Raw genomic sequence first — 23,725 nt, forward strand, 5'->3', positions numbered from 1 at the left:
GTACAGAAGGCTGTAGAGAAGTGGGGTTTTAGAATACCAGATTTTATTGCGAAATGCATCATTTGTTGTGACTTATTTGTGTGGGAAATCAATCCTCTTGCTGCTTTGGCAGAGCTGAAACACAACAGTGATTCAGTTTATCTTTGGTTGCACATTAAATATGTATCCCTCCCTGTGTAGACCCTCCTATGGTGACCCTGTCCATCGAACCTCGCTCCGTCCTGGAAGGCGAGAGAGTCACCTTCACCTGTCAGGCCACTGGCAACCCTCCTATCATTGGCTTCAGGTCTGGATCACATTTTACCTGAATTTATCTCTAAAGGTACGATGTGGAATATCATTGTTATTAATGACGCAGGTGGCCGTCAAGTGATCTGCAGTAAACCTCTTGTTGCTTCTGCACGTGCTTAGGCAGCATCCTGGGCATTCGTCAACAGTGACGTGACATTTCACTACAATCATATATCATATTTAGCATAATTAATCTGTAATACTCCTTTACTTAGCTTGCCATTTGCAAATGACTTTTATCTGCTAACATCACGAAGCAACCAAAGTAGATCCATAACCTATAGTTAGTTTGTTGCCAGCCCATGTTTTGCATCGCCCTCGGCTAGTAGAGAGCCATCATTCGTGATACATCTCTGCTTTGTACTGTAACATATTTATTCTTGGCTAAAAATCGACGCTGTCACATTGCATTTGTATCATGGATCATCAGCGAGCGAGCACGCTAAGGTTAGCCAGCTAGCTGAAACTTATGCACCGCATGGATCTTCAGCCCTGGGAGTCTGGATGAATTAGCTGACGTTAGCCACTCCAGACAGCGTTTTGCTACAGTTAGCTCCACACAGTTGGCGCTGTAGCGGAGCTGAAGAGAGCCGAGGCCCTCAGAAACTTGCATAAACGTTTAATACATGCACATTTCTTCACATTGATTCTAATACCTAAACATTCTGTTCTATTTATCAAACAATCAATATGTTACTAACTTTGACAGCATTGTTCCAGTTCAGCATGGTCAATGTTATTTAGGGACACTGTTTCATTTGGTACCCGCAGTCCAACATCAAGGGGGCCAGATTGCAGTTCTGTTCAATACCAATAGATTTTCTTTCATATATTCCAATCTGCTTGTAACCACCGTCTGGAGGCGATCCTGAATTGTAATTTCTGCTTGCAGAACGGAATTAATGAAAGTATCGAACAGCTAAACAATTAAACACTGACTTTAATCTTAAGTGACAGCACTGAAGCATTGAAGTCGCTAAATGCTGGACTTTAAAACGGTGGTTTTAATCTGAGGCTTGAGACTCCTCCAGAGGGTCCCAGTTTGGGAGCGCTGCCAGGCACTTAGGCACTAAGCCTATTGAATGTATATTAAAATGTCATCGAATGGCAGATGTGCAATATGGTTATATGACTTTTTGAGCTATATATATGGATAACAGAAATGAAAAGAAATGCTTTTTTTTTTTCTTTAGCTTGCAATCATTCCCTCAGGTTTTGACATAGAGGATTTTTTAAACCGTAGTCTAATAGCTTTAAATGGTAATATAAAAACACTTATTGTCTAATAGTGGAAATCTAACACTTGGATCACCACTAAAAACCCATTATGCTTTTTGAGGTCCGCTGACAAACTGACGAGGATTTGAAATACTTGATAACGTGTTAAACGGTGCCGTGTTTCTCCGTCAGGTGGGCAAAAGGTGGCGTGCTGCTGGAGGGGGCCAGGGAGAGCGTGTTTGTCACCACAGCAGATCACTCCTTCTTCACCGAGCCCGTGTCCTGTCAGGTTTTCAACGTCGTGGGAAGCACCAACGTCAGCATCCTGGTGGACGTGCACTGTGAGTAGAGTGCCAACACTCCTGAGCTGAGTGGGACTCATGATGATGATATTTACGTGCTCTACTGTATATATATTTTTGTCAGTATTTGTTTGCAGAGCCACGCTGCGTTTGTTTTGTTCCTGGGGTTTTAATTCTCTTACTCTCTTTCAGTTGGCCCAATACTAGTAGTGGAGCCGAGGCCAGTGACGGTAGATGTGGACTCTGACGTCACTCTGAACTGCAAGTGGTCTGGGAACCCCCCTCTCACCCTAACCTGGACCAAGAAGGGCTCCAGCATGGTGAGAACGAACCATTAATCCTTTCACCTTCAAGTTTTTATTTCCCTAAATTGTCCCATATTTGAATGTATACAGAAAGAAAGAAGAAAGTCTGAGCACCACATGTTGGAGTAGATTACATTTCGAGAACTACGGTCAAATCCTTCTGAAAAACCCCCCAATCCCAATCCAAATTAATTTCCAAGACCTAGACTTCATCAATGTTTGCTCAGTCGTACCACGCACGGTTAGAAGCGAGACTCCGTCTTCATATCCTGAATCTTTTATTCATGCCTAACAAGTTAAGAAAAGCTCCAGGAAAAAAAACAAACAACTAATGGAGCCTGCTGAGTAAATCAACATGTTTTATGAATTAAATATAGATCTCCCTCCCTGTTCTGTCTGTGGTCTGTCTGTCCCCACCCACACTCACAAAGCTACTATGCTGCTTCTTGTGCATACTTATACTTGTGTATGCGTGTCCAGGTGCTCAGCAACAACAACCAGCTGTATTTGAAGTCAGTGAGCCAGGCCGACGCAGGCCAGTATGTCTGCAAGGCCATCGTGCCCCGGATTGGTGTGGGAGAGACTGAGGTCACGCTCACCGTCAACGGTCAGTTACTATCGAATTACTCTGCCGAACATTTGAATAATGAAACCACATGAACCCCCATGATGTGTTTGTCTATAATCATTCTATACATCATGCATGTGTCTGCATCCGTCAAACAGCTGAAGCCTCTGAATGTACAGAGTGCAGTATGGGCACCCGGCCTGATTCATTGGAGCCCGGGCCTGAACCAAACCCCACTGCTAATTTGTTATCCCTAAACAGGCCTAAAGCCAACATTTCAATGTCAAAACTCTCTCCTCGAGAGACCGGATTTTACTTAATAAATCAAAAGGGATTCACCAAGAACACAATGACGAAAAGCGAGTTCACAAACGCTCCTTAAATCTTCGCCAACTGACAAAGTGCGACATTCATTGGCACGTCCTTGAGCTCGGTGAGCTAGTGACTATCTTTGCACTTGTTCACTTACCAGACAACATTATGCTAAAGGAGCTTTATTTCAATGGGGTCAGATCACTCTCACTATTAAAGGATTCATAAATGTTCTTTGTGATTTATATATAAATGACCGGCACCACAAATATATGTTTCAACGCACACAGCAACAGTTACCAGTATATATATATATATATGTATATATATATATATATATATATATATATATATATATATATATATATATATATATATATATATATATATGTAAACAGAATCCCCAATTAAACGAATAAGATTCATAAATACATTTCTGATGCACACATGAATATATATATTTATTAAGCTGCCTGTCAAACATGTTTGAACTTCACTGCATTTGTGTGTGGATTGTGTGCATTCACAATTGCATTTTTTTCAAAAAGTGAATTATCTTAAGCCAATCAGATGTCTCCTCCGTTTTCAACCAACCACATGAGCATGCCCGTAACATCCAGTTAAACATTGTGATGCGGAGAACGGCAAAAATTTACAAATTTTAACTTCCGACCCATCAACTGTTACCGTTGCAGGTATTTTCTGCTGGCCTCACCTGATTTTATCGTCCTGCTCTCGTCCACTAAAATAACATCTGGTGTGCCGTCTACCTGATTCCCTCTGAATGCAGCATACGTTGAATGCAAGTGTACTTCCAAAACCTTCTGATTTGTTGTAGTAATCGTCTTTTGTCTCTCTCTCTCTCTCTCTCTCTCTCTCTCTCTCTCTCTCTCTCTCTCGCCTCACTCACTCAGGCCCCCCCATCATCTCCAGTGATTCAGTCCAGTACGCCGTCAGAGGGGAGAGAGGAGAGATCAAGTGTTACATCGCGAGCACCCCCCCACCTGATAAGATTGTAAGTCCATCCTTGGAAGTTGTAATCTGCTGCAGAGGTGCTCGACCTTTTCAGATTGCGTCTGCCTCAAACAGAATCCTGATCACAGAACCTCCTCGTTCGCCCTGAAAACAAAACAAAAAATATTCTTTTACTTTCTCTCTTCTTGCTTGCTTGTGTGTTACGCAGCTTAACGATTGGCACAAGTGCCATTGTTCTCCAACTGTGTCGCGAGAACAATCTGCTCTTCGTCTGTGGTGGAAGGTGTGACTCATCAAAAACAGCTGCTGTAGTGTCTGGTTGAAATGAAAGAGGAGACGCACGGCGCTGAAATGTTGGGAGTGCAGCAGATACGATCAAGAATTCATGAAAAAACGGAGAATGTGGCTTCTAGTGTTACTTATAGTAATAGTTTTTTAGTTATCTTCACCATGAAACTGTCAGCGCAGCGTCCATACTATCTTTGATTTTAGCACTTGGACCAACCAGCCGAAACCGTTCCAATTCAGTGGTCCCTTGCAAAGTGGTAACCATCTTTTCTCTATAAAAAAAAAAAAAGAAGCGTTCACACACATTGCCTCACCAGCAAACTGTAATGCAATATCCTCCTAAATGTGCCGTAACTGCAGAAATATACGTTGTTTTCTCATTCCTGTCTTTTCTTAAAGTCGCTGAGTGCAATGCTTGATCAATAGAAAGTGGCTGTGCATTACATAAGTTGCAAAATGATATCTAATATAAACCTTTAAAACAAAACAGAAAACACCATTATCCTCACAAATCACCCCCCCCCCCCCCCCCCCCCCCAAAAAAAAAAAAGCAAGTAGCAACGTTTGAGTTAGAAGGCTAGAATGAGTGAGAGCGAGTGTGTGTGGGGGTAAAACAGACTGAAATGAGCGGGAGAGAGATGGAGGGAGAGTAAAATTCTGTACCTTTCAGCGTCAATTATCCAATTGTGCAGTGCCAACATGACAGAAATCAGAGCTTTTAGGAGGCCTCAGCCCCCCCGCCGCACTGGCAGAGAGCTCAGAGCGTATAATGTGATACGACATTGTAGTCTCGGCTTAATGCAGAGACACAAGGACTTATAAAATATGGAGTATGATGCTGTGTGTATGTGTGTGTGTGTGTGTGTGTGTGTGTGTGTGGTAATAGAGGCAATGAGAAATTGAGAAAGGGAAGAAATCCAGACAGAGGTACTGCAATAAAATCATTGTGAGAAACAAGAAAGAAAGGGAGGGATTTTGAGAGGCAGACTGTGGAGACAGAAACGACGCATTATGTAAGATTGTCAGAGGGAGAAAAGAGAGCAGATTTTGGTGTGTTTCTTTCATTTCTCCCTCATCCACTCTTGATCACATTTTCATATTTTATTTTTTTTTTCAAAAAATCAGGTTAAAAGGTACATTAGCCTAACATATGGCTCTATGTATATTTTGATATCACCATGTGCCTCAAATTTCTACCTCAGCAGATTTTAAGTAGAAAAACCTGCTTGAGTTTTTATCGCTCATGTACACTTGCTGCCCTCTCTCTGTGTGTGTGTGTGTGTGTGTGTGTGTGTGTGTGTGTGTTCTGATTTATTTGTGAGGAAATTCTTCCTTTTCCGGCCTGAAAACTTTAATTAGGCACATAGTGCACCAGGAGAGAGAAAACTACATATTTACCAAGGTGTGAGAATATAATTTGTTTTGCTTAAAATGTACTTCCTGCCCACATTCGCTTTAGTCTCCTTCAACCTTTAACACCAGCCCATCTGTTTGCTGAATGTTTACTTGTTATTATATATATGTGTGTGTGTGTGTGTGTGTGTGTGTGTGTGTGTGTGTGTGTGTGTATGAGTCGATTGTTGTTAATACTACATAAGATAAGATAATGTGAAATTAGCATTATTGATCCCTGAGGGGAAATAGGGTGATTGCAGCTGTAAAAAAGTGCAGTTTAGATCAAAATCAAACAAATTAAACATATTGGAGATTGCGTCTTCATCGCGTCAGCTCCTACAGCAGCTTGAAGGACTTTTCCTGCCGTGTTGATTAGGAACAGCTTTATAGATTTGCAAATGTTTTAGTGTACAGATTTAGCAAGCCTTTGATCTTATCTGAATTCTAAATTGATGTAAACCTGCCTAACCATTTTAATGCAATCCTTTTGAAGTGGCAGATCACACATAGGGAGTTCGAGAGCGAGTTTTGCCTGCAAAGTGCTCTCTGCCTGGAACCATTGGTCACGTATATGTGTTTGTACAACCTTGTATATATATATATATATATACCACACTAAACGCATTTACAGAATGCTTTACAACTCACAAAAGGGACTACAACGGCATCTCAAAGGAAATATAAAATACATAGTTAATAGATGTGTAGGTAGATAAAAGAAGAGTAATTAAAGACTGCAAAGAAACATTCATAAGCAAAGAGATTTAACAGCTGATAGGAACTTGGTTAAAATAAAGCGGCGGTGTTACTGAGCACCAGAGTGCATTTATTAAACCTCTCATCTTAATCAGGTGAGTTGAGACCCCTTTAGCTCATTAGAGATTAACAAATATACATTATGCAGCAGCTTAATTTAACAGAAGTGTATCGTTCCATCCTCCCCTCTATTATTTGGTCAAGTTCCTGAACCATCGTGTCAGTGATCAGAGAAAGACTAGAATCTAAATCGTCCTTCTGAATCTGTGTGTGTCTCAGGTTTGGGCGTGGAAGGAGAACGTGTGGGAGAAGGAGAAGGGCACCCTGATGGAGCGGTACACCGTGGAGCAGAGCAAACCTCCGTCCCAGGGCGGGGCCGTCCTCTCCACCCTCACCATCAACAACGTCATGGAGTCTGACTTCCACTCGCCCTACAACTGCACCGCCTGGAACGCCTTCGGACCCGGGACCATGATCATCACCCTGGAGGAGACCGGTATGGAGCGAACAAAAAGAAAAGGGGGGGGAAATAACTGAGAGTTTTAATCTATGTCAATTATGAGAGTGTATCATGTCACAGTTAGTTGCACAGTTAATGAGGGCATTTTATTTTATGGTGTTTATCATCATAAAGGAGCAGATCAAGATCAAGCTGAACATTAACGTTATCATCAGTTGTTGCATCACTTTAAAAGTTGACGAAAGTGTTTTTGGCAAATGATACAAAGACAGTAAGGCTTTGTAAATTAAATGATAATTAAAAAGCGTTTTACCAACACTCACTTCTGGCTCTTCAAAGCCCCTACACTTCAAACTAGTACGCTCTATGTACCCCTCTAACGTCACTTTAGGACATGTCAGGGACGGAGTGTCAGTTTAAACTCATTACATGCATACAGTCTCTTGTCGAAATAAACTTCCAACATTGGTTTACCTAGTAAACAATATAAATATGATGGTTTGGGTTTAAATAAGTGTGTTTGTTACATTAAATCCACTCTTTTCGTTCTTACCTTTCAAAATAAAAGTCCAAGACATGAACACTGGGTAACACTGATTACCAGAGGAAACTCAACTTAATTCAGAGCATGTAAACCAGAAGGTAACTCAATAAAATAGCGTAATAGTTTACCTCAGACTGACTTCCAGATGCTTCTCAAAGCTTTTTTGGAGAAAGTGCTGCAATTGTGTTTACCTTAAAGTACGAACATATTGGTCCTCTACTGTAATACAACAACAACAGGAAGGGAAGGAGAAAACTTCTACAGGAAGCCAGCACACAGTAAACAATTCAGGTTTCAAAAATATATTTTTTTAAACCTGATGTTTTATGAATGTCTTATTAGCTTTAATGTCCCAGAGAAAGATGCTCCTCCTCTTCCTCAAGTGCCCTTGAGCAAGATTTCCACGCAGTGCCCTCAGCTGGACGTCAGGCGACAGGATTGAGTGTTATAAGTCCATTCTGGATGGTTACGCATTTTATTGCGAGGACTTGCTATGTCACATTACATTGAGAAAATGATTTCTTCATGCTCCGTCAGTCTTATCTGGCTCTTATTCTTTCAGCTTTCAGGCTTCAGAAAATCTACCAAAACATCTTTGAGAGAGAGAGAGAGAGAGAGAGAGAGAGAGAGAGAGAGAGAGAGAGAGAGAGAGAGAGCGAGAGAGAGAGAGAGAGAGAGAGAGAGAGAAAGCTGTTTTCATCCCTTGTTCGACTTGCCTTATCAACGTATATGCAGCCTTTAGAGATTCAATTTTTAGCTAGGACACACGATTTACACTTAAAAGACACAAGATCCGTGCGTGTTTCTCCAACAAAGAGGCAGCAGTTGTCCCTCAAACCTGATCTCTGCTTGTGTTTGTTTCAGATATTGTTCCGGTGGGAATTATCGCCGGTGGTACGGTGGGCTCCTCCATTCTGCTGCTTATGTTTCTACTGGCGCTCGCCTTCTTCCTCTACCGCCAACGCAAAGGCAGTAAGTGAACACAGTTGTTCTCTAATGTATGTGTGTATATGTGTGTGTGTGTGTGTGTGTGTGTGTGTGTGTGTAGGAGCAGGCACACGCGTACTGTATGCGTCCATCAGTCTTTCCTTCATCCACTCACCCGATCTGTCATTCTGCCTCTCCACGTTTGAAGAAAGGAGCATGTGCCAGCTGTATAGCATTTTATTCAAATGAGATTAATTTATATTCATATAATATGGCTAACTGCCTTAAAACGCCTACTGTACTCTTTGCATTCTACTGACACGGAAGTGTATGATTATTCTTTTAATAAATTGTATTCATGTGCCGCTTGTACACTAGATAAAGTACATAAATAACAGAACAGGAAACAAGAGCATTTAAAGGTGAATAGTACTTAGTGCATTAATTCCTATATGTTGTTTCTGCAGCCGACGGCAATCCAATTTACGTTTATCAGCACAAGCCACTCTTCTCCCAAAGCAGAGAGCTAAGAACAAGCGGTGTCTTCAAGTTGTCTCGTTTTTTGAGCTGCTCCACTGCAAATAAAGAAGTGGGAAAGACAATGAAGGTGACTGGCAGAGTCCCCAGAGGGATTTTCTGGGGATAAGTGTATATCTTCTGCTTCAGAGCTGATAACACCACTACAGAAAAGATACCATTTGGAAATAGAAACTCAAACAAACATCGTTGTGGCTCCGTGATAAGCTGTCTCTCATTTGCGGCGCGATGCTGCAGCTCAAGACTTCACAGATTTAAATCTTTCGCTTTTAAGGTCTCTGCTTGTTGGAAGAGAGTCGTTGGTGTTGACGAAAATATTGACTGCTCCTGTGCTCGGGATATATAGATTAAGATGAGAAGTTTTACCATCTCAGGTTTACACAAAGCGTAATCTCGATACACAGAGTCGGCGTTCGTATTCAGAATCTGTAGGCAGCGGGACAAGATTTTGGTATCAGAAGCGTTCTGGTTTCTGTTTCTGTTCTCTTTTTATTGGTTTAAAATTTGCTTTTAAACCCAGCATTGATTTTATTTTTTTTACTATATTTAGCTAAAAATATTTGAAAGTTCTCAGCCATTAAATTGCTTCATCGTCTCCAGCATTGCACAGACTGTGGTCTATCCTTCTGTAAATATTTTCTTCTTGGAGTAGTAAAAAGAAAAGCTATCCAGAAGTGAAAGTAGTGGAATGTATTTAACATAACTAAAAGCCTTTTAATGAAATGACATCAAATATGTTTAATCTCTATACCTCTGTGCATATTTAACTTTCTGCAGCTGTAGCTTTTATGTTAATGCGACGCCACTCAATTCAGACTTGAGCCGCGCTGGAAGTGTTTCTGAAATATTACTAGGTCACACGGTAATAAGATCACAGTCGTGACATTTATGTAAAAATAAATCAAATATGAGACAAACATGTATATTTGCCGGCACATTTGTGTACAGTAACACGGTACATGTCTGAAGGGGGCTTAAAAGGCTGAAGATGTACCTTCTTGCTCAGAATATTTGACTAATCTTTCTGTTTCTGCTTGTAGCTTTTGCTCAGCTCCGAAACAAAAACACTAAGAGAAATCTGGAATAAATAGCTGAACCTTTCTCACCCCTTTCTGCTCCACCAGAAACCTAGAAGATATGTTATTAGTATTTAAATGTTGAGGAGAGTTCACAGTTCAGTGCCCTTAGTGGTTCTCAAACTTTTTTCAATAGCGTGCCCTCTTTAAAAAAATACTATTTCAGCCAGTTCCCCCTGAGCAGAGCAAAACGCAAATAATCGTGAACATGCGGCAGTTTACTGCAGTTAACGATTGCATAAAAAAATGAGAATATTAAAATACAAAATGTGGTTTATTGAACTTACATGGACATTTGTTTGTTTGAACTTATTATAGGAATTATGCACGACATTTTTAAACTCAACATTCTTAAAATGTCTTACGAACCCCCTGCAGTACTCTAAAGTACCCCTAGGGGGGGATTTTAAACGGGCCGATTGCTTGGCCGCTGGGAGTGCTGCTTGCAGCATTGTGCAGAACTGCTCTATCGCTCAATGACTCCAGGGAAGTGAAGAATAGTTTGGTTGTAATGTTAGCAATATCCAGCATCCAGCACCAAAAGTGCAGACTACGTTCAAAGTTTATTGATATTGAACGTGTCCAAATTGCACCAAATTCGACGCATCACTCCCTTGGGTCCCCAACAATAGACCCACCAGAAGTGAAGTCGATCGAGAACAGTGAACGGTTCTTGAGATATGTGAAGGACATAGCCACACACACACAGACATTTCTTGCTTTATAGTTAGATAAGAGAATCTTACAATGTCTTTTGAAATCGCCAATGTCAGAAATTCAGAAATCCTACTTATACACTAAGGGCTTTAAACTGTGTAAAATAGCATGAAACAAATGCTGGCTTTCAGTCCAACTTAAATGTGTGGATTAATTAAAAGCAATAATCAACAATCATGAGACCTTTTGACAGAAAGATCTGCAACAAAATATCATGTAACATCTTAATTTTCGACACTTACAACCTCCAAGAAGATATTCATGCCAAAGGAAATGTACAGTTTCCTGACACCTTATTCCCCTCATGGTGAATTCTGACGAATATAAAAAGGCAAATAAAGGACGGGACAAAACAATACAGTCTTGTTGTTTTTGTTGCTTTTTTTTTAAATAATTCATTCATTCATCTTGACCCAGAATATGACCAGAGGTTGTGTTTCTCTTTCAGGTCGCCGGGGTGTCACCCTTGGTAAACCAGACATCAAGGTAGAGACAGTCAACAAAGAGACCCACAGCCTGGAGGAGGAGGCGGCCGACGTCTCCACAGCAACACGGATGGTCAAGGCCATGTACTCAGTGAGTAGACACCCATTTGAGCCACCGAGGGCCACGGAGAGGAGGCGTACGGGTCAATGGGCTTAAATGTACAGATACACCGACCCAAAGGGCGACTTGGCAGGAGACACACACACACACACACACACACACACACGCCCAAGGCTTACCTTCAAATACACACAAAAATACATGTAAATATATGCACACAAACACACTTGACCCAAAATCAAGAAAGCACATATTGTACTGTACAACTAGTAACATACACAGATACACCATAAGTAACGGCACACGCACAGAAATGCCGGACATTAACACAGACTCACACACACACAAAGACACACACTCTCTCGTTAACATTGTGTTCCTTTTAGAAAAGCGTTCAGCCCCCCCGATGTCCTGGAGCATCTAATCGGCGAGGCTCCTTTGGAGCGGTTTTAAAGTTCGGTCCAAAACTTTTTTTCCAACAACTAACCGTTTCTCATCTTCCACTCTCTTGGGACGAAAAACCTGAAACTCTGTTTTCCTCTCCCCTCCCTCTCTTCCTCCTCCTTTCCTTTTCTCACCCTCCCTCTTTCCGTGTGTGTGTTTCGTTGTTTGATGGTTTAGTTTCTGCCCTCTGTTTCCCTCTCTCCCTCCACTCAGCCGTTCAAAGACGACATGGACCTGAAGCAGGACATCAGGAGCGAGAGCGACACCAGGGAGGAGTACGAGCTCAAGGTGAGGCAGCCGGTCGCCACCAGAGACCTTTTAGCATTTTGAAATTGGAATTTACTTTTATCCTGCATGGTGCACATGACGCATCATATGCCATGAACTTGTGTGATCATCATTGTCATATCATCAAGTGCCAATTACCGTTTCCTATTTTTTGTTTCAGGTTTGCACTGCAGTTAAAAGCTTTGGTTTTCATAACAATACCACTTTTTCTCAATCCTTGCCACTAAAGTTCCCCCCAAAACAGCTGTTGTCTATTCTTCATGCACCATTTGTAGGATTCTGCCAAGTCAGAGCATTACCAACCCCTCATTTGGGTTTCTTTAATAAGCTGGAGTTAAACTAAGTCTCTTTATAATCTCAAAACCTTGTGTTTTAACAATTTAAAACTCATTACCACAGACTAACCAAACTAAAGGAGGAAACAAAACATTCTTGGTGTGGAAACTTTTATTCCAGAGTAAACTGTTGCCCAGGTGAGCTTCCTGTCACTTAGCATTGGAAACCACGTGTAGAATGAAGATGTATCATAATGCATCGTGTCCACACACATACTGTGCACTGCATCGCTAAAACACCGTTTTTTGGACGTAGCATGAGCAACAGCACGCCATCGACATCCAACATCACCTAACATATCAGCCTGCAGTGTGACTGATAATACAGGTGTACAGCGTGATATAACACAAGGCCAAGCTAACTCAAGCTAACACACCATGATGCCCAATGTTGCTTCTTACAATAATATTAAACTAATCTTCTCTCTCTCTGATCACAGGATCCAACCAACGGCTACTACAACGTCCGAGCCACCACCCACGATGAGGCTCGCCCCCAGTCCCGCGCCATCCACTACCAGGGCGAGTTCCGCACCCCGAACCCGAACATCGGACCGGCCGGTGCCACATCCGGCGGACCACCGGCAGGCGCCAGCGGTGCTGTTCCCCCCAGCGGAGTGCCAGGCTCGAGGGCGGGCTGCTACGACCCCCGCCCACCTTCCAGGATGTCCCACGCCACCTACGCCCAGTTCAACACCTTCACCAGGGTGGCGCAGAGCCAGCAAGCACCTCCCAATCCAGCTCTTCAGTCGCCTGGTGATTATCCCGGAGACTGCGGCCTGCTGGACAGCACAACCCAGCTGGCCTATGACAACTACGGATACCCCTCCCAGTATCCCAGCTACCGCATGGGCTTTGCTCCACCCATAGAGGAAGGGCCAGCCTATGAGATGTATCCAACAGGCCAAGGGACCGGCCCGGGGCTGGGGCCAGGGCCAGGGCCAGGGCCAGGGCTGGGACCAGGGCCGGGACCGGGACCGGGACCGGGGCCAGGACCAGGGCCAGGACCAGGGCCAGGGCAACAAAGTCCTGAAACAGGACTGGGGCAGTATGGAACCTCCACTCGCTTCTCGTATTCGTCTCCACCCTCTGACTATTCCCAAAGACACACACAGCGGATGCAGACTCATGTTTGAGAAACAAACACACACACACACACACACACACACACTCACTCTCTCTCTCTCTTTGACTTGCTTTTTTCAGCTGCAGTACTTATTACACATAAAACATAAATATATAAAAGCCACATAAACATTCAAGAATCCATTTTCTTGTTTTCCATCGCATCCAGTGCATGGAATTTAGGTTCACTTTTTGGAACCAATAAAACACAACAAGTCACAGCAGTTAGCAGCATCTCATATAATACAGTTAGCAGCAATACACACAACACGTGCAAAGCGACAGTCACACACATTTGCGCAGACTTTCTGTTGCGTGCAGTGTTTATGCTCCAACAAAAGCAACAGCGAGAGTCACAATCAAGAGAAAAGGAACAAAGGAAGAGCACTTTGAAGACAGGAAGAAGAAGAGCGCCAGGAGCTTTAGGAGGAGCAGAGGAACCTGTTTGTTCTCGCAATCCTCGTCGTGCTCTTGGTTCATCTCCCTGCATCAATCTTTCCTCCCACCCCATCTCTGTAAATAAGTGCAAATGGAGATTTTGGGTCATTTTAAAGTTATTTCCTTGTACAAACCTATACAGAGTGATGCAGTACAGTGACCTCCAGCAAAACTCCCTGCAATCCACACTTTTTGCATTTTCTGACTCTCACATATTGCAAAAAAAACCACACACACACACATACACAGAGATCTTTAAAGACTTATTTGTTTCGATGTATTGCAGCAACGGGGCAGCTTGGACTATGAATATATTTGGCACTTTTTGATCCCTTTTCCTCACTTAAACCTGCCCAGTGGCCATTTCTTACAAGATCTACCTTGATTTAAGTGGGCCAGAGCTTCTTTAAAGTGGTACAGTTAGCGACCAGAGTGCCAATGCTTATGTGCCAACACACAAACTGTTGAGGTATGTCTTCTTTTGTAAAGAGTGGACAATGAGGTGGTCTGGACGAAGAGGTTTTTGTACGTGCCACAAGTGAGAGGAAAGGAAAGGAGTGGTAGCAAGCGTCTCTCTATGCTCATTCTCCTCCTCATCAAATCATCGCCATACATTTCTATACTTAACGTTTCACTTGAGGTCAATGCTGTCAACAGTATTTGTGATACGAGGTGTGGCGGAAGCGCTTTTTCATTCCACGAATTTCTGCAATTTGTACAAAAAGATACCTCCCCTACCCTCAAGTGTCAAGAAGTATGTGTTTCTCTCACTTGCACAGTAGAAATAGTTGTTTTTTTTTCTCCATATTTATACCGAAGCGTCTGGAAAAAAAAAGGCATTCAGAAACATTTTATAGTATTTTTATAAGGAGTTGTGGACCAAAGGTTCAGCGTTTTGGGTGAAACTCACTTTTTAATGTGTACGTGGCGACGTGATCGTCGCTGGAAACGTTTTGAGTTTCTTAAAAAAAAAAAGAAAAAAAGCGATGGATGGTGTTTTTAAAGTGGATGTTGTAGACTAAAAGTAGAACAATTTGAAGAGCTTCATTCCAAAATGGTAAATATCCAGCAGGGGCACATCTGTTTTGATGGATATCTCTGTTTGGTGTGAAGCTCTTTTTCTTTGACTTCCAGTCTTCTGACTGGACTGCCTTTTTCAAACGTCGACGACATTCAAAACGATGGATGGAGAACAAGCAGCCGCTCACTTTGAGCTGCGCTGTGGACTTCGTGAGCAATGAGAAGGTTCAAGTGTAGTCTAACATATCAAAATGAAGGTTCAGAGGGTTCTATCTAGCTCATATGGTACTTTGTACATTTATATGTAAGTATACTGGTTTGTTCACTGCAACAGAAAATTTGGTGGTATTTTATGTCTGAGATTTTTTTTTCTCCATTATTTTGATTTTGTGTCAGCGTGGGTTCGTGTGATTGGCCTTTAACCCCACAGGTTCATAATGATCAGCGTTTAAAGTGTTGCTACTAACCTCTAACCTCTACTGATGCAGCCGCTGTACAAGTCTCATGTTTTAATGAATCCACCGCCCCACTACCAAACTACTTTCCACCAAGAGAGAAAATCAAATTAGTCTATCCAGTGAGCTCTTGTAACATCTGCAGTAATAGTTTTGCCTACTTAACCAACACCAACTAAGTCTAAATTCACTCAATGGTCAGCCCACTGGGGATGCTTGTGTACTGTAGCAGTTGAGAGCTGCTGAAAAGTTGGAACCATCAAATGATTTAATCTTTTCTTGACTGATATGAACATCTGGATGAGTAAGCATGAGCAAGAAGTGGCTAAAGGAAGCCTTACTTATCTTTTTCTTTTTTTTAAAAAGTAGAGAGAACAGTAGAGAACTGAACATTTTAAACTAGTTTCGGTAGCTACCGGGATCTGGTTTGACATTTTCTTGATGTGTCACCTTTACTCAAGGGCTCTTCTGCTTTATGGAATAGTCAAACTAAAGAGCGACTGTCTGCAGTGAGGAGTCACCCTCTCGTATCTCATGCCATACATTTTCGAGCAGCCCAAAAGAAAAAAAAAAAAGATAGCCGACGAGACGGCGCTTTACAAAAGACCGGAGGTTGCAAAGTGAAGCCAGATACCTCAACGGCTCGAGAGGTAATCATTAAGTCTTTATACTTATCAGCCACCCTATCAACCCTTCACAGATACAGTATATTATGGTAATTCTGTCCTAAGGGGCAGTAAAAAAAAATGGTATTTATTGCCCCTGTTTTGAATAAACACTTTCAGAAAGGGAACCGCGGCCACGCCATGTCTGATTAGAATATCAGATGGAACCTTGTAGCTCCAAGGTCACTATATAAACCATTTCAGTAGTTACGGAGAGAGGAACGGCAGATGGAGCACCCTTTTAAATTTATATGGTCATCACAGCCTTGGTACTGCATACTATTACCTCTTTACAACCTTTTCACAGAGTTGTAGCCGTGCATATTTTGCATCTGACTTGAAATGTCGTTATAACCTTGTGTAGAATGAGTAAATTTGACACGGAAGATGTACTGAGGCCAAAAAATACACGGCCTGGCCCTCCAGGTACTAAGTCATCGCCTTTTTAACTGTTGACAGTGGCGACGTAAAGATATGTGAAAGACAATGAGCCAAAAATGTTAATCTGATTTTTAGATTTGGTTCAGTACCCAAAAAACAAAAGTATGCAGTTTAGAATGCAATCTGGAAGTGTTTACTGCACTAAATTGTTATTTTCCCTCTTCATATGTACCTCAGACCGCAGCGTGATACACTTTACTCTCTCCTGTGTCATATTAACAGCCGCCTACCAGCTTCCAAATTAGGAGGTTGAATCTGTCTTTTCATGGGAAAAACAAAAAACAAAACGTAACAAACCTTTCTCTCATAGCTTTCTTCCAAATTTTCTCCGTGCTGATCACATTGAGTAGGTATAGCAATCTTAGCTCGCATTAGTGTGTATATGTTGGGGGGGTAGGGAGTCCGTTTTTAGAGAATATATAGCTTCATGAGTTCATGACATCATCCTCATTTATTTCTCTTTGAAAATCAGTATTTTGAATCTTATTTTCTTGGTATTACTTTGTGGTGTTACCTCACCGGTGGAAGAAATGACTGTGGTCAAAAGTGTGTGTTTGAACTTTTTTATATACAGTATTTTATTTTATTTTGTATGCATCAAATCGAGGGGGTTCTGATTAATCAACCCAGTGAAAAAAAATAAAAGAAGAGAGAGGGCATGTGTGTGTCTGTGGCCAAAACGACTTCTCATCCAGGCCACAAATAGCCAAAACTCTGTCTCAACTAGGCCAACCCAGGCTTGAACCAGGCCAGACTCACAGCTAACTGCTCTGTTCCATGCTGTGCTGCGCTGCGCCATCGCTGGCCAAGACTGACTGGAGTAGCTCGGATTTAGATTTTTACCTTGTGGAGTCTTAAGTGAGTGCCAAAAGACTGAGCGACATCAACTGAGCAGACAAACAAATGCAGCAGCCATTTGTGTTTCTCGTGTTTATGTATGTGTGTGTGTGTGTGTGTGTGTGTGTGTGTGTGTCACCAGTGTGTTTTCATACCATTATAAATGTGTTAGGACCACTGGACTGTAGAAATTAGGGTTTGACTGATTGTTCTGGGCAAATTTAAGATATCATCCGCATATTTCCTCAATTTTTGTGAATGGTTTTGATCGTTCCAAACAACCGCTACCGCACTTTTCATGGCAACTAAAGATGTCATTACGTTACGGCACAGGCAACTGATGGTTTTGCCTGATTGTTGATATAGATTATTGATATATCTATAGAACATTTTGGCGGGGGGGGGGGAAATGATGCTATCAGTTATATTCTTCTTTGTTTATTGTGCATTTTGTCTTTTTTTGGGGCAGTCTAGAGGAAGAAGGAAGGAAGTCTAGAGAGGCAAAGAAGCAAAACAAAATGTCCATTGGGTCTGATTAACAAGCTAGTGGACAGAAACACAAGTTGCTCTCCCAAAGCCTGAAGGATTTTAACTTTAAACATCCTTAAAGAGCGGCAGAATGTAACTTAACCTACGTTTTAATTTCAACTCCTGCTTTAAAGGCATTTCCCTCCTGTCAAGGAGAGTCAGTAGGAAACGCTGCGTATTTGCTGGATTTGAAGGTGTTAGATATTGTTGGGAAAGAAACCACATCAGTCAAACCCTAGTATGAAGCAGGACAGCTGGTAAGACAGAGTGAAGGAGACATTGCGTGGCCTTAGGACACGAGCAGAGCTCGTCCCTCATCCAGCTGCTGAGCCTGTCTGCTCTCTGAAACAGCTGCACGAGTGAGCAGGATTAATTGATGTTCAGTTTGGTATCGCTAAGCGTATGAAGACGATGATCAGAACAGTGAGGAGGACTTCATGCTGCACTTGAAAATGTGGAGGTGCGCATGTGGGCGAGAGAGGGACAGTGTGGGTGTTCACATAAGCATATATTCTCCATGCTCCAATTCTTTATTTTCATCCCTATATATTGTTCACATGCGTATTATGTTCATGTTGAGTTCTACTTTATCCCTTAAAAAAAAAAACTGTACAAAACTTGCAAGATATTATTCAAATTTTCTTTTAATTTCATGTTTGATTTCTGTTATTGTTTTCAAATTGTATGTAATTATTTTTCCACAGTATTACAGAAAATAAAAGAAGACACAGCTTTTCATAAGAACAGCAACGAAGGCTCCTTTATATTTGCATGTATTTCTTATGTTGAAACCTAGTTTATTAATCTACATTTTGTATTTTTAGAAATGAGGCTCCAGGATGTGGCACAAAAAAAAGAAAAAGTTTCAGCTCCTTTACTGTGAATGAAGTTCGTACTTCGCACGTACCACTGTTTATTTAGGTCAAACTATGAATGGCTGAGCCCAAACAGTTGTTGTGACAGTTACTCAGCTGAGGTGGAAAGTAAGTAAGCGAGTGTGTGTGTGTGTGTGTGTGTGTGTGAGTGTGTGTGTGTGCGTGTGTGTGTGTCTATGTATAGCACACAGACACGAGGGCATGTAGTGTTCACCTGAATGAGAGTGAGACAGTGGAGCTCGACTCTCTGCTCTCATTTAAAACTCACCCTCTTCTCCCCTCTACTCTTTTTCCTCGTCTCCTCTTTCTCTCCGCCCTAATCTCTTTAGCATTCCTCTACTGCTCTGTCTTTCTCCACTTACTTTGTGTCTCTTGACTTATCCTGTCACTGTTTTTCACATGAACTATTGTCCTGATGTCCTCTGAACATGTTTCCTTTCTGCCTTCCTCTGCTCTCCTTCACTCTCTTCTTTGCGCTTTTTTAAAATCATCCAGTCAGTCTTCTCTCATCTCTCTAACATCTTTTCCTTTCTTCTTTGCCTCAGTCCTTCTTTCTTTCTTTTGCCATTCCCCACCTTTCCTCTCCTCTCCTCTCCTTTCCTTTCCTTTCCTCAGCCATGCATTTGCTTTTCCTCCTCTTCTTCTCTCCTGACCTACACTTTTGCCCCGTCTTCTCCTACCATCTCCCCCTCCCTCTTCTCATCTCCTCCTTTCATAATGTATCCTCTCCTCCCCTCCTTTCAGTCATCTCTTTCCTCATCTCACGCCTCTCTTTTTTACCTCTTTTCCTTCCCTCAGTCTCATCAGTTCTCCTTTCCCTGTTCTTGTATTGCTCAATCGTCTCATTCCTTTTTGCATTACCTTCTCCACCTCTCCTCTTCCGTCTTTTTCTTTCACCTCTCTCTTCTTCTCTCCTCACCACTTCCCTCTCCTCCTCTCACATCTCAAACCTTCTCCCCTTCCCTCATCTCCTCCTCTACTTCCCTAATCTGTCCACCTTTCTTCTTTGATGTCCTTCCACTATTGCTGTTACACTTTCTTTGTCCTCAGTCCTTCTTTCACTTCCCCTACTCCATCTTTTCTCTGTTCACCTCTTCACCTCATGTTGTAAGTCCTCCTCTCCTTTCCCTCTCCTCCTATTTCCTCTCTGTATTCCTCCTTTCACATCTTCTTGTCTCTACTCCTCTCTTGCCTCATACTTTTAGGACTCCTCCTCTCCTCCCTCATGTTGTCAGTCCGTCTTAAATCACTGCAACTTCCTCTTTTTTTCTCCTCAGTCGTCCTCTCACCTCTTCTCCTTTCAGATTTTGCAGTAGCTCTTTCATTTTCTCCAACTTTCTCCCTTTCCTCTCATTTCCTTACCTCTCCGCTCTCGATTCTTCTCCTATGTCACTCTTTCACCTCTTATATCTTTTTCAAATTCTCCCTTTTCAGACCTTTTTCTCCTCTCTGCAACCTCTTTGTCTTACCCATCTTTGTCTCATTTCCTCTCCTCACTCCCATCACCATTTGCCTCCTCAGTCCTTCTCTTCTTTCCTCTCCTCTGAATGACAGGGGGGAAAAAAACGAGGAAGGAGACGAAGCTGAAGCAAGAAAGAAAGAAGAGATATGTCGGAAAAAAAAAAGAAAAGACAAGGACAGAAGACAGGAGGCAATACAGCCTCCGTTTCTCATCTTTACTTAGTGCGTAATAGTGATTATCCTCTCCTCTTTCCTTCCGCTCTCATTGAGGAATAATGTCTGGAATAACCTTCAGCACTGCACTCCCGACTCCAGTGGACCCCCCCCACCACCACCACCTCTTTCTCCCACCACCAATCACTTCCATTTTATCCCCTTGTTCACATTTGAAGCAGTCGTTGTATGGATTATGGCCCCTCTCATGCTTGGCACCGCACTCAGACCCTGAGATATATTATCATATTAGTGGAGAATGATGTAATGCATTTCAAGACATTTGTCCTTCGCACACCCTCTGTCCCTCCGCAGATGATGTCACTGGCTTTGTGTCTCCGAGGCAGAGAAGTCGTCAAGTGGGGTGTTTTTTTTTGTGTTTTTTTTGTTTGATGCTGTCGCCATCTTGTGGTGGGAGAGCGATATTGAGCAATTAATGGGAAGAAAAGGGAATGGAGAAAATTAGGACGTAGGCAATTATTCATAACTCAACCAGAGGATAATGGGACTCGTAATAGATGTCCTTGGCTTAACTGTACTGATGTGGTCTGTTGGGTCAGGGACAGAACAATGGAGCCAGACAGTTTGGATATGACTTGATTACAGATCAGGGTTTGACCGTTATGTGTGGGAGCGTGTTGCCAATGACAGGATTGTTGAAAGTTATTAATAGCAGTTTCGTGTCAATAATCAAGACATTTTGGCCACACTTCACCATTTTCACAATAAATATGAAAAAATGAAAAGTCAGTGCTCTCCCAATGGCAGCACAGAGGTACCTATGAAATAATGATGATAACCAGGAAAAGAAAATGTATGAAAAAAACAGAAAAATATCCAGGCTAAACAATGTGTAATCCAATCAAAATATCACATTAGAAACGGTTTGACCTGTACAGTCGTATAGAAATCTGGTATGTTATAAACTATTCCTACAATTATTTAACTTTTTTGATTTAATACTATTACAATTGTGCAGTTACTTTATCATGCTTCACATGGATTCAGCTGCCTGTCTGGTTTCCTCATTTAATCACAAAACAAGATGTTGAGTATTTGTAGAAAAATCAAGATCATCCACTTCAACCCGACCAACCCACAAGCACATGACATCTTTTATGACTTACTATAGTATGACTTTGAGGAACATATTTATGAGACTGCCTATAATGCTCTGACATTTTAATGAACATGCTATACTATGGCTTTTTCATTACATTTTTCGAAATGCTGTACTATGACTTTTTTTCGACATGCTATACTATGACTGTTTTTTCCATTTTTCGACATGATATAATATGAATTATTTTTCCTATTTTCGACATGCTATACTATGACCGTTTTTAACTTTTTTTGACAGGCTATACTATGACTGTTTTCGACATGCTATACTATGACTGTTTTTTCACTTTTTCCGACAGGCTATACATGACCGTTTTTCACTTTTTTCAACATGCTATACTATGACTGTTTTCTACATGCTATACTGTTACATTTTATATACATACTATGCCAGCATTTGTCAACTGGAGTCAATGGCTAAGTGGAGGGAAGGGCTGCCTTTCAATCAGAGGGTCGTTGGTTCAATACCCATCTCCTGCTCTGCTAGTTGAATGCCAATGTGTCCATCAGCAAGACACTTAACCCCAAAATACTATTACTATGACATTTTTTAGACATACTGTACTATGACTGTGACTGTTTTTTCCACTTTTCGACATGCTATACTGTGACAGCTTTTTTTTTTCTTTCGACATGCTATACTATGACTGTTTTTCACGTTTTTCGACATACTATACTTTGACAGTTTTTTTCTTCTTTCGACATGCTATACTATGACTGTTTTTCACTTTTTTCGACAGGCTATACTATGACTGCTTTTGACAGGCTATACTATGACTGTTTTTCACTTTTTTCAACAACCTATACTATGACAGCTTTTGACACGCTATACTATGACTTTTTATTCCACTTTTCGACATACTAAACTATGACTGTTTTTTCCACTTTTCGACAGGCTATACAATGACTGCTTTTTCCTTTTTTCGACAGGCTATACTATGACTGCTTTCGACAGGCTATACTATGACTGCTTTCGACAGGCTATACTATGACTGTTTTCGACAGGCTATACTATGACTGTTTTTGACATGCTATAGTATGACTGTTTTTTGACTTTTTTTGACAGGCTATACTATGACTGCTTTTGACAGGCTATACTATGACTGTTTTCAACATCCTATAGTATGAGCGTTTTTCACTTTTTTCGACATGCTATACGATGACTGTTTATCACTTTTTTTCGACATACTATACTATGACTGTTTTCTACATGCTATACTATTATATTTTATATACATACTATGCCAGTGTTTCTCAGCTGCAGTCCGTGGCTAAGTGGAGAGAAGGGCAGCCTTTCAATCAGAGGGACATTGGTTCAATCCCCAGCTCCTGCTCTGCTCCTCGAATGTAAATATGTCCTTCAGCAAGACGCTTAACCCCAAAATACTATTACTATGACAGACTATACTATGACTGTTTTTTCGACATGCTATACTCTGACTGTTTTTTCCTTTTTTCGAAATGACAGTTTTTTTTTTTCGACGTGCTATACTATGACCGTTTTTCACGTTTTTCGACATACTATACTATGACTGTTTTCTACATGCTATACTATTACTTTTTATAGACACACTCTACCGGTGGTTCTCAACTGGTGTCCGTGGCTAAGAGGAGAGCAGGGCTACCTTTCAATCAGAGGGTCGTTGGTTCAATCCCTGTCTCCTGTTCTGCTAGTCTAAATTCAATGTGTCCTTTATCAAGACATTTAACCCCAAAATACTATTACTATGACTTTTTTAGACATACTATACTTTGACTGTTTTTTCCACTTTTCAACATGCTATACTATGACTGTTTTTTCCACTTTTCGACAGGCAATACTATGACCGTTTTTCACTTTTTTCGACATGCTATACTATGACTGTTTTTTTCACTTTTCGACATGCTATACTATGACTGTTTTTTCCTTTTTTCGACATGCTATACTATGACAGTTTTTTTTTTTTGACATGCTATACTATGACCGTTTTTTACTTTTTTCGACAACCTGTACTATGACTGCTTTTGACAGGCTATACTATGACTGTCTTCAACATCCTATAGCATGACTGTTTTTTATCGTTTTTCGACATGCTATACTATGACCGTTTTTCACTTTTTTCGTCATACAAAACTATGACTGTTTTCTACATGCTATACTATTACTTTTTATAGACACACTCTACCAGTGGTTCTCAACTGGTGTCCGTGGCTAAGAGGAGAGCAGGGCTGCCTCTCAATCAGAGGGTCGTTGATTCAATCCCCGTCTCCTGTTCTGCGAG

The 23,725-nt window shown here is 41.5% G+C and overlaps 1 protein-coding gene across 1 annotated transcript in view; it reads left to right on the top strand.

Annotated features, from left to right (window-relative positions):
* Window positions 1-18,536, top strand: part of LOC137887893 (kin of IRRE-like protein 1) — a 29,092-nt gene extending 10,556 nt beyond the window's left edge. The window contains exons 6-15 of the mRNA XM_068731141.1: window positions 181-286; window positions 1,702-1,850; window positions 2,004-2,131; window positions 2,597-2,723; window positions 3,911-4,011; window positions 6,690-6,906; window positions 8,279-8,386; window positions 11,120-11,247; window positions 11,875-11,949; window positions 12,725-18,536. Coding sequence (XP_068587242.1) covers window positions 181-286; window positions 1,702-1,850; window positions 2,004-2,131; window positions 2,597-2,723; window positions 3,911-4,011; window positions 6,690-6,906; window positions 8,279-8,386; window positions 11,120-11,247; window positions 11,875-11,949; window positions 12,725-13,420 — 1,835 coding nt within the window. The 3' untranslated portion in view covers window positions 13,421-18,536. The remainder of the gene's footprint in view (window positions 1-180; window positions 287-1,701; window positions 1,851-2,003; window positions 2,132-2,596; window positions 2,724-3,910; window positions 4,012-6,689; window positions 6,907-8,278; window positions 8,387-11,119; window positions 11,248-11,874; window positions 11,950-12,724) is intronic.
* Window positions 18,537-23,725: the final 5,189 nt, after the last annotated feature.

This window comes from Cebidichthys violaceus, unplaced genomic scaffold, assembly GCF_023349555.1.
Source record: "Cebidichthys violaceus isolate CVI_PGR_0920_01 unplaced genomic scaffold, fCebVio1.0.p SCAF_104, whole genome shotgun sequence".
Classification (NCBI taxonomy): Eukaryota; Metazoa; Chordata; class Actinopteri; order Perciformes; family Stichaeidae; genus Cebidichthys; species Cebidichthys violaceus.